The 11518-nt window shown below is 40.6% G+C and overlaps 1 protein-coding gene across 2 annotated transcripts; it reads left to right on the top strand.

Moving 5' to 3' along the window:
* The first annotated feature begins 559 nt into the window (after nucleotides 1-559).
* Nucleotides 560-9390, top strand: spartb (spartin b). Of its 2 annotated transcripts, XM_061073061.1 has the most exons (9): nucleotides 560-718; nucleotides 1967-2793; nucleotides 5225-5422; nucleotides 6684-6825; nucleotides 6917-7111; nucleotides 7206-7364; nucleotides 7454-7544; nucleotides 7707-7751; nucleotides 8450-9390. In XM_061073061.1, the coding sequence occupies exons 2-9, from the start codon at nucleotides 1972-1974 to the stop codon at nucleotides 8652-8654; spliced, it is 1857 nt and encodes a 618-aa protein (XP_060929044.1). In that variant the 5' UTR covers nucleotides 560-718; nucleotides 1967-1971; the 3' UTR covers nucleotides 8655-9390. The 2 variants fall into 2 exon arrangements, with proteins under 2 accessions (XP_060929044.1, XP_060929045.1); XM_061073062.1 differs by lacking the exon at nucleotides 7707-7751.
* The last annotated feature ends 2128 nt before the right edge of the window (nucleotides 9391-11518 follow it).

Raw genomic sequence — 11518 nt, 5'->3', positions numbered from 1 at the left:
TTTAATTCATGGGGGCTCATGAAAATGTATCTTTCCTCTCATTCCTCTTTAAAGAGGTCAGTGCACACGTTGACCTGTGTTTATACATTTTATGGTTTTAACATAGTCCTTGAATTCACATAAAAAACATGTGAAGTAAGGACTTTGTTTGGTTACAATTTTTTAGTTTTGGTAAAATTCACCAAATAGAATGAGAATATTTTTTTTGGGGTGCTTTATTGTGTGCATTAATAAATAATATAATAATAAAAGAAAGTAAAGATTAAATTGATAGATTTCCTTCATAGGGGATCATGAAAATAAAATGTGAAGCTGGTAAAATGTACCAACTAGAATCAACCAGTTTACTTAATGAATATTTAATCACAACCAGTTGCAACAAGGTGGCACTGATGTCGTCATGCTACTCCACGTCAACTTCCGACTACTGCTTTTCAAAATAAAACTCAAACCCAACTCTTATCGGCCGCTTTCTTCGCGATGCCTCCTTGACCCTGTCCCGGGAACCTTTACTTTGAAATTACACACTGGACGTATTTGACGTCACTTCCTATCGAGCACTCGCCTGTAAACACAACGTGACTTCACTTCAGGGAAACTTCAGCTGATTTGACTCTGAAGCATTTGAATAGAATCACAGCTCTGACTCGATCGTTAGCTACAACAGAGCTAACAGGCTAATCGAGCTTTTCCTCTGGTGGTGATTCCGCTCATTCGGGTAAGCATGTGCTAGCTAATCGAGAAGGAGCTACATGCTAAGTAGCCCAGACTAGCTATATATCACGTCACCACGTTTAACTTTGTGTTTACGTCTGATTTCTGTTGCTACGGGTCACAATGAAATGTTGATGTGAATGAGAACAGATGGAGTCACAAGACTGTAGCTGCAGCTTGATCCACATTAGCTTGTGTTAGCTTGTTTTAGCTTGTTTTAGCCTGTTTTAGCTATTTTATCACTACACAAACTACAGTCACTATTCTCTGATAAGACTTGACCTCTGAGGGATTAACACTGTTGTTAAAGAATCATGTCCAACATATGCTAACAATGTCAAGCATGTTAAGTCCAAATGTGCACTGGCAGTGTCAGCACATGGTAATAAATATAATAATAATAAATGTATTTGTATAATAAGGTTACAAAGTGCAAAGTTGATGAGTACAACTGCAAACTGTGAATAAAGCTAACAAGAAGTCTTGTTTCAGGGGGAATGGAGAAAGGTTAATAAGATGCAATCGACAGTGCCCGACTTGAGCTGCAGCTTTATCAACATTAGCTTGTGTTAGCTTGTGTTAGCCTCTTTTAGCTTGTTTTAGCCTCTTTTAGCTATTTTATCAACACACAAACTAGAACCACTGTTCTCTGATAAGACTTGACCTCTGAGGGATTAACACTGTTGTTAAAGAATCATGTCCAACATATGCTAACAATTTCAAGCATGTTAAGTCCAAATGTGCACTGGGAGTGTCAGCACATGGTAATAAATATAATAATAATAATAATAATAACTTTATTTGTATAACACTTATCTAAACAAGGTTACAAAGATAGATAGATAGATAGATAGATAGATTACTTTATTCATCCCCGAAGGGAAATTAAGTCGTCATAGCAGCCGGTATATTTGAATACAATAAAATACAATACAATAGAATAAAATAAAAAATATTGAGGTAGAAAGAATAAAAACAGAAACACAAGATAAATAGGTAGATAAGGTACAGTGGCAAGATGATGGTAATAGTACTGGTGATATGATGGTAATGTTATTGATAGACAGTATATCAAAATAGTACAGTACATATAGTATATAATATAACATAATATATATTTATATATGATAGTAATTATACCAATATAATAGCAGTATATAGTAATAATGGCAGCAACAGTATATATAATAATAAAGTGCAAAGTTGAAATGAGTACAATTGTAAATAAAGCTAATAATAAGTCTGGTTTCAGGGGGAATGGAGAAGGCTAAACAAGATGCGTTCGACAGTGCCCGGCTCCAAGTGATCAAAGACGGCTACGAGAGAGCCTTCGAGAGCATCAACGAGGGACTGACGGTGGACGAGGCCGGGGACAAGGCCCGGGCGCTGGAGCTCTACAAGCGGGGGCGGCAGCACCTCCTCCGGGCCATCAGCGTCCCCTCGGGGGGGGAGGAGTGTGCCGGCGGCTCCTGGGAATCCGCCAGGCAGATGCAGCAGAAGATGAAGGAGACGCTGAACAACATCACGACCCGTCTGGCCATACTGGAGACCAGCTCTGACCTGGCATCCGCCCCCCTGCTGAGCGCCACCGCCGAGTCTGACCCTGAAGGCCTCTACCCAGATCTCCCAACCAAAGACAAGCCAGAGAGGCCAGCTCCACCAAATGTACTTTCAGCTAATGGTGATTCAGCAGGAGCTGTGGGAGGGAAGCCTGGGTGCAGTGGTGCAGGCCTCCCTCTCTCCCCCAGCAAGCAGCCAGTGGGGCCGGCCGAGCAGCCTCCAGCTTACTCCCCCCAGGCGGCCGATGGCCACCTGTCCATCTCTTATGGAACGGATGAAGGGGAGATGTCGGTGGTCGGGGATGAGTTCTACAGTCGCACCTCCAACACCACGCCGTCCCCCCAGAGCGTGGGCGAGGAGGGGGAGGAGCTGTTGTACATCCCTCACGGGGTGCAGATATTCTTTGTGACACCCGAAGGTCAAGTGAGCGCTCCGTCGTACCCGGGCTACCTGCGGCTGGTCAAGTTTACTGGGGATCACTCCGACAGCACGCCAAACCGCCCACCCGCCTTTCTGCAGGTAAGAGGAGATACATATTGTGTTGTTTATAGGGACAGGAATCGGCAGGGACCTCCCGATACGATACTATCACGATACTTAGGTGGCGATACGATATGTATTGCGATTCTGTAAGTATTGCGATTCGATATTACGATTTCCTGGGATTTCTTTTGGTTATTTTTTTTTTTTTAAATACTGGACCATGGAAAAATGTTGAATCATTCCTTCAAATACAACACAGTCAAATTCACTTAGAACTTTACCAGTTTTATTTCAAATATTAACATTGACTTAATGACTGCCGGGCAGCCAATAGAGAAAATAAATAAAAATGTGCCCTATTATTGTATAGCCCCTGTAAACTGCACACAAACTGACAGATTAAGAAATGTAAGCCACCTAGGCTACTTTTAAACAATAAATAAAAGGTAAATTAAATAGAATGAAATAAACAAAAAAGAAACAAAAAGTAGGATATTGTTGTTTGCAAGTAGGCGATACAAAACTAGTGCTTGGGTATGTTTAGATTCTTGTGCAAAAACAAGAGCTGGTCAACATGCTCTGGGGTGATGTTGCTCCCCCCATATATCCCCCCCGTGTAAACAAATAAATATGTTTAAAAAAAAAAAAAAACAATATGGGAAAATCGATTTGGGAGGCAGCATGGCGATTTAAAAATCATCATTCACAAGAATCGCGATTTGTAACTGAATCGATTTTTCCCCCCATCCCTAGTTGTTTATGTCTTTGCACTAAAATGCTCTCTCCCACAAAGCTTGAGAGGACGGGAGAAGCAACTCTCATGAGTGAAATGTCATCACTGCTCTGTCACCAGTTCTTTTCGTGCCCTTTAACCTGATTTTGTAAGACGTCTGCTCGGCTCATCGAGTCCTTTTTGACTGTGAGTCACCGGCGGCCTGATATAGTCGGTTAATGATCTCTATCCCTTGCCCTATGGACGTGATCATGTGAGCGTCGGTGACTCAGTGCCCTAATCCCATTGGGTTTATGCCTGTGTTGTCATTCTCCTTGGAAATCCCCGATCAGTCTCATTTAATGATGCAAAACTGGACAAAGATGGGATTCCAGTCCTGTTCATTCCCTTTTTTAACAGGAAAATTCATGTTAATTAACTGATTTGATCTGATTGAATTTTTCCTCATATTTAAGAAAATGCCCGATAGGACCTTGATATTCTTATTTAACTGTCCCACCAAAACATTCAGGTGAAAGTTGCCACTGGACACGGAGAGTAGTTTATCTGTAATTCTAATAGTACCAAGAGGTGTTGGAAAACTAAAACAGAGAAGATGTTGCCTGAGTCTCACTTTCCACAAACATACACACACAATACAACCTTTGTTTTTCTCAAACAACATCAGATTCACAGATTTATTTTTCTCATGTAATTTAATCTATGAAAGGCACAGAAACAAATCAGCCCACATTTAGTTGCACTGTTCCTTTGTCCTCAGTCTTAGTACTTGGATAAGATTAGAAATTACATAAAGCTCTGTCAACATCTCGGTTTAGGGTTTTCATCAAAACTTTGAGCAGTTCTGTATTGTTTTGGGGAAAGTGGATTCCTTCTCTCTGTTAAAAACAGCCAACCCACTGACACGAGTGGGTCATGCGACTGTAATTTGACCGTTAACTGGGGAATTTCCCAGGTGCTGTCGGCAGTGGGTGACATCAGGGATTCACATGAGTGAAGGGAATTCTCTAAACCCTGCTTACACTGTCATGCCCTGTAATACTATTAGACATGCAGCAGTCAGAGGGAGACAGTGTCCTCTGGTTGGTCTTTCTCTTTCAGACGCTTCACTGTGTTCCACCAAACAGAATCTCCATTAAATAGGCTCCTCATGTTCACTTTACATTTCAAAATTAGTAAATAGGCAAAAACCTCTTTGTAGATCTGTTTCCTGACCCCATCTTAATTTTTACCTCCATAAATTCACCCATTGTTGTACTTTGCTGAATATTTTGGCAAAAATAATATTTTTAGCTTATTATTACATTTCATTTAGCTGACGCTTTTATCCAAAGCGACTTACAATAAGTGCATTCAACCCAGAGGGAACAAACCCAGAACAACAAGAATCAAGACAGTACAATTTCTTCGAAATAAAGCAAAACTACAAAGTGCTATTGGTAAGTGCCATTTTAGTGCTACCAAAGTGTTAGTTTCAAAAGTGGTTAGTTTTTAAAAAAAAAAAATGTTTTTATTCAAGGTACATTTAGAAGAGGTGTGTTTTTAGTTTTCTGCGGAAGATGTGTAAACTTTCAGATGTCCGGATGTCAATTGGGAGCTCATTCCACCATTTAGGAGCTAGGACAACAAACAGTCGTGATTTTGACGAGCTTATACCCATCACCATGATATCATATATTAACCTATTTCTTATCAGATTTTCAAGCAGTCTGTATTTCTCTCTCCTCCTTGCAGGTGTGCGACTGGCTGTACCCACTCATGGCCGTGGACTCTCCAGTGCTGCTGTGTAACACTGGGGTGTTTATGTTTCCGGACATGATGGCACCAGCTCCAGGTTACTACGTCGGGGTGGTGCTGTCCTCTGAGCTGCCTTCTTCAAACAGACAACTGTTCCAGGACCTGCTGTCCCAGATGACAGATCTCAGGGTCCAGGTCAGTTTGCTGCAGTGGAGTCAGATCTGCAACAGCACTTTTCCTCATTCCTCATTCCTCTCTGAATGTATTTCTATTACTTTTAGATCAGGTATCAAGTATTTGAAAGCCCCAATGAAACGTTACACAATGCCTTTTTGCAAGTCCTCTTGTGCCAGTGGGGGAACAGAAAGTTATTTCAGGCAAATGCATGTGAGGTCAGCTGCATCTCCATTTTGTCTATTCTCTAAAAGCTCAGATTCTAAATGGATCCTTTTCATACGGAGCTTTTCTAGTCTTATCAACCACTCAAAGCACTTTATTGTACAAGTCACATTCCCACACACATTCATACAGCACTGCACTTTTTTCTTATCACATTCATAGAGATCAGAGTTACATTAGTGTTCAGTTGCTTGCCCAAGGACACATCAGTATGCAGACTGGAGGAGCTGCAGCACTAGAACACCAGAGCTACAGCTGCTGATGTTGACTCAGCAAATCAACATTTCTCATTAAAAACAATGCGAGTGTCAAACTGAATAGATTTCGCCTCACATATTAGAATACTTTGTGTTCTCTAACTATGTTGTTCACCACTCTGCAGTCTTTTCCAAATCAGATTTTACAAGAATAGGAAAACTCTTATTTTCCAACAATGAAAATAGATGGCCGCTGCTGTTTTATGTGATATTTTTAGGCTGCAGACTCCAAACAGCTTCGGCCTCTCGCTCCTACTTATTTCTGAGCTGGCACACTTCCCCAACTTCCCTCTGCCTCAGCATTGTGGGGATTTTAGACAGGCAGGTGAGCAGAATTAATCAGTTATAATGCTCTTATGTGCAGCAGCTATAGAACAACCCTCTGCACTTCAGCTGAGAGACAAGTGCCAGTTCAGCCATGTTGGAGACGCTGGCTCAGATTGATGCCAAACCAGGTCATTTCTGATGCATGCAGTCAGGCTAGTGATCTTCACTGATGGATGTGATTCCCTATCAGCAAGTAGCAACTGTTGTTTTTCGTTTTTTGGTAAGTGGAAGATTTGAGGTTTTCAGCACAAAAGGAGGTTGTTGTCTTATAAGATGTGTGCGGCAAAACAAATAGTGCATTGTGATGAGAAACAAAGAATAATGAGAGGAGCTGTTGGGCGAATTGGCGGGAGACGAGGATTTGAACAGAGACGTGTACAGCTTGCACAAAGTAGCCGACAAGTAGTTTTTTCTTATTTTTACATCCACGTTGTTGGTCCTGCAGTAACAAACCAATGTGTCTGTATCATCAGGATCCAGATGAAGCAGCAGACGCCATCAATCTCAGTCAGAAAGTGCCCATAGTCACACCTGAGGAGACTGCACCGGCTGAGACAGATGAGGAAAAACCTTTGCCCGAGTGGAGTGAAAAAGTGGCAAGTGGGATCCTGACCGGTGAGATAAAGTTCCCTCTTCAAATTTAAAACTTCTGTAGTTTACAGTATATCATTAGATTTAACTGGGTGCGATCCTGATGTCCTTCCAGGTGCGTCCTGGTTAAGCTGGGGTCTGGTGAAAGGAGCCGAGTACACGGGCAAGGCCATCCACAAAGGGGCGTCCAAACTCCGAGAACACATCACTCCAGAGGACAAACCCACCCACGTCAGCCCCACGGTCACCAAGGGCCTCCATGTTGCCAAGCAGGCGACGGGTGGAGCGGTCAAAGTCAGCCAGTTTCTAGGTGACTACATCGCCCTCCCTTCAGCAGGTTTCTACTGACCTTGTGTTGTTATTTGGCAGCGCACGTCTAATCCAGTAATGCTGTGTCACTGCAGTGGACGGGGTGTGTACCGTCGCCGGCTGCGTGGGGCGAGAGCTGGCGCCGCATGTGAAGAAACACGGAGGAAAGCTGATCCCGGAGTCTATGAAGAAGGACAAGGATGGGCGCTCCAACATAGACGGAGCTATGGTGGTGGCGGCCAGTGGAGTGCAAGGTAGGCTTTATCTGCACGCTATCAGTTCTGAGAGGAAGAAGTTCATTAGAGACGCTCTCATAGTTTCCATTTTGTGTGTATTTGCACAGGATTTGCAACCATGTGGACTGGTTTAGAAGTGGCAGCAAAGAACATCACCGTCAGTGTTGCATCAGAAACGGTCACAACAGTCAAGCACAAGTAAGTTTTCCCAACTGGTTTGACTTTCTACTGGTCTGACCACCGTCACTGTCTTGAATAAACCACAGTTTGAATGTTTTTGCTCGACACTGCTCACCTGACCGATTATCGATGTGTAAAAACATGCACTCACTCGTTTTTCCTGTTCAATTTACTTTGCAGATTTAGGGGTCTACAAAACGCCTTTGAAACACCTAATGAGAAGAAGTGTGTTTTTTCCTAATTATGCACAGCTATTTAACTCTCGACACCGCTGATCCCGAGCATGGCATGCGTCTCGTTTTGATTTCTCCCTTGATTTAGCTCTTGCACTCAAAAGTCACCTGCACCGGCCCAACTCACTCCTCTCTTCTCTGTGTGGAAATTCACACGATGTCACTGATTCCTTCCAAGTTTCTCGAATGGAAATATCACATTTCTGTTTGTAACATTTCTCTCCCACCTGATTTTAACATCTTCCCATATTGTATGAATTGATGCTACATCTTCCAGTGATAAACAGACAATCCAATATAGTTTGATTATTGATTTTAACAAGCCATATGTCATATATATTTTTTAATTGTCAAGGGTTTAGCCATAAACACACATTCCCATTTGCTTATTTCCTCTTTAATTGTTTCTTAATTTGACAATTGGTGTCATAGGAAAATGGTATTTTTATTTAAACCATGAAAGATGATTGTATCCATATTGGCTACCGCTGCATCTCTGATCCACCGCGGAAGAATAATTCAAACTCCGATTCTAGCAAATCTATTAATTTGTGATTGTGCACTTGCATGAGTGAAATTCACCTCAGCATGGCATCTTTACAATCCTCCTACATATTAATGAATTCTCCCCAAATCCTCTGTCTCCTGCCTCTCGCTCTGACCTCTCACCCAATCTGACTTCTGATGAAGGTACGGGGCGGCAGCGGGTCAAGCCACGGACAGCGCTGTCAACTCGGCCATTAACGTGGGCCTCACTGCCTTCAACATCGACAACCTGGGGATCAAAGCTGTGGTGAAAAGGACTGGGAAGCAAACGGCAAAGGCCATTTTGGAAGACTACAAGCTTCAGGAAAAACCAGAGAACGAGAAGCAACTGGAGAAAATGCACAAATAGCCGACAGTGCCCGTCGTCGTTCCCCCAGCAACGCCTTAAACAACGTTTTTATTCTTCTACCAAAGGAATTTATATTTAATATGTTTGATTATAAAACACATGTAGAAGACAACTACTGTTATATTCATATCCTCTTTATCCTTTGGTACAACTCTTGAGCACTTTAAGTTTTATGCAAAACAAGGTAGATGGACCTAAATGTGGAGAAACTGAAGGTTGGATAACCCAAATTAAACCAATATCTATATATATTTATATTATATACACAATATAATATCAGGTATAAAATAACACTGCGGTTTGTACTCGGAACTTGTTGAGTGGTTTTTGACTAAATACTGGAATCTCTCTTTAATCTTTAAGACACATCTGTGTGCGAGTTGGTAGGGTAAGTGCAATTTGAATTTAAAAAGAAAAAGACCGAAAATGACTTGCTTTATGTTATTATATTAATATAATATGATTATAATTTATATCTATAGATGTATAGATATAATTAATATATAACTGTTTCAGATCAAAAGCCGTTGCTAAAGTGATGTTTTTCCCCTAAGATGAGTAGTAACCACTGCTGCTGACTGTGCCTGCAAGTATTTAACAAAATGTGAAATTGACTGTTTTGCGAAAAAGATGCTGTCAAACTTGTCCGGAGTCTATAATGTATTTTTGTGAAACCTTTAATATGTAGCAGGAGCTGTTGCTGTCTAAAGCTGTAAAACGGATGAGTTCCTATTCAGTCTGCTGTGCTTTCCTGTTCATTTCAATTCACTAAAATCCACATGTTTCCAAATGTTAATGTTTGTTCATATAAAAATCTGTTTAGATTTCTTTTATTTTGATGTATGGACTAAATATATAACCAAATGTGAGTTTTCAAGTATGATGCTAACTTTGTTTCTAAGCCAGATATATATATTTTTTTGAGTGAAGTGATCTGGTTTGTCAAGCGTTAAACCCGCTCTGCAGGTAATTCTAATTTTCAGATGTGTTTCTAGTTTTTGCAGTGACATTTATTTACCACATGAAATACTGAAACTTTACTGAAACAAATAATAAAATGTGTTAAAGAAAAGAAATCCAGTGTTTGTTTTTTTAATATTTTGAAATCGATCATCTACTTTGTGCCACATTAAGTAAGATAAAGATGAATTCATACAGGAGAAAGATTATATTTGCATTTTTATTCTGCTATATCAACTTATTATTCAGACAATAATGCTGCCACCTAGGGGCTGCTTGCTTTATAACCTGTTAATTATCTCAGGATATTTCATTAATCTGAGGGTTTATCCTGTCAATTGATTTTCTTCTAAATTTATTATATGGATCACAAATTTTATTTTTGTATAATTCAATCAGGGTTTGAAGTTACTACTGATTAACAACTGTTAGAAAACTGGTGGGAGAATAAGTTGAATTATTTCATTATTTGTATAATTTATGGCCTAAAAGAGGGAATTTTTTTCAGCTGAATATTTATCCAGAAAAGAATCCCAGAATATTAGATTTAAATTTGGGATTAATTTCACTTTTTGATGTTTGGCTGAGAGGCTGATCGCAGGGTTTGCAGATCAGTAACAATTTGTATAATTGAAATACAGAAAGAAAATACTTATTCAACTGTGAGACACAAGCAACAGTCCTCTTAAGTGACTTAAAAGTGCAAAATATGACTGATCTTTTTTATTTATACCAAACAAACTACATATTGATTTGATTTAATGATTTCAGTTTATTCCACAACAGTAGAATCGATCTGAGTCTGATAACCTCGGGGTCAGATGGAATCAGTGACAGTGGTCTGATCAGGCGGGTTCAGGCGGGTTGTGCTGGGTTAGAGCCATTGAGGTTAGAGCTCACTAATGAAAGAGCAACAGGGGCCACAGCAGGCCTGGAGGGACATTACACAACACGTGGCTCCACGATGGGTGTGAGAAAAAAAAAGCGCCTCATCATTGCTGATGTAAAAATGAGTTGTTTGGTTCCTCCAGTTATTTTCCACAGACTGAAACGAGGCAGAGAGTCATTGATCCTGGCACACTGGCAGCATTCGTCCCCAGGGAGCGGCCCATTCGTCCACCAGTGTTGGCGAAGCTTGAACTGTGGTCAGGCCCTCAGCTGTGGGAACCACTGGATCCATTGTCAGCCGATTAGTTACTGTGAAAGATGCCTGGTTTTCTTGTTTACAGTTCTGCTGCTGAGTGCATGTCTGGGAGAAATGAAATAGTACGTTAACAGATTAACGCAGCAGCCATTTTTTCCTGTGGGCTCTTCATGTTTTTCCTCAAGCCGCTCTCTATTTTCCTCAAGTGCTTTATTAGCCTGTAGAAAAAAAGATATTAAATCCTGAAAGTCATGCTCTACTGTGGCTGCTGTGTCTAAATGGATCACAAAGGGCAGAAGGCCACATGAGCAAAAAAAAGATAATCAGATCTGACGGCCTAAATATTACATGAGAATATTTAGATATGTGCCAGAAGTAATCGTCAATGCAATTTCAATTCTTAAATCATTCTTTAAATCAGGATTATGACATGAAACACATACATTTTGGCAGATAATCACTTTTCAGTTGCTTTGAGAACTTCCTCATGAGAATGAAGAGAAAGTCGCACATCTCTTGAAATTATTTGTTCCCAACTTTGTCCACAAAGAAATTTAGTGAGAGACTCGACTCGTCATGCTGTCACATCTGATGAGCTTTGAAGGTGCTGTTCTAAAAGCCCAGCTTATATTTCAGCTTCAAACTCAAATGAACACAAAAAAACCCCAGTGCAAACAAAAAAATGATCTACAATTAGAAGTTGTTAAAAGAAGAAAAGGTCAGTCAACTTATCAAAAAGCCACAAGTTTGTCCAGTATTT

The sequence above is a fragment of the Limanda limanda genome, chromosome 6, assembly GCF_963576545.1.
Source record: "Limanda limanda chromosome 6, fLimLim1.1, whole genome shotgun sequence".
NCBI classification, from domain to species: Eukaryota; Metazoa; Chordata; class Actinopteri; order Pleuronectiformes; family Pleuronectidae; genus Limanda; species Limanda limanda.
Note: the sequence above shows the minus strand (reverse complement) of the source record. Positions and strands in the feature narration are given on the sequence as shown.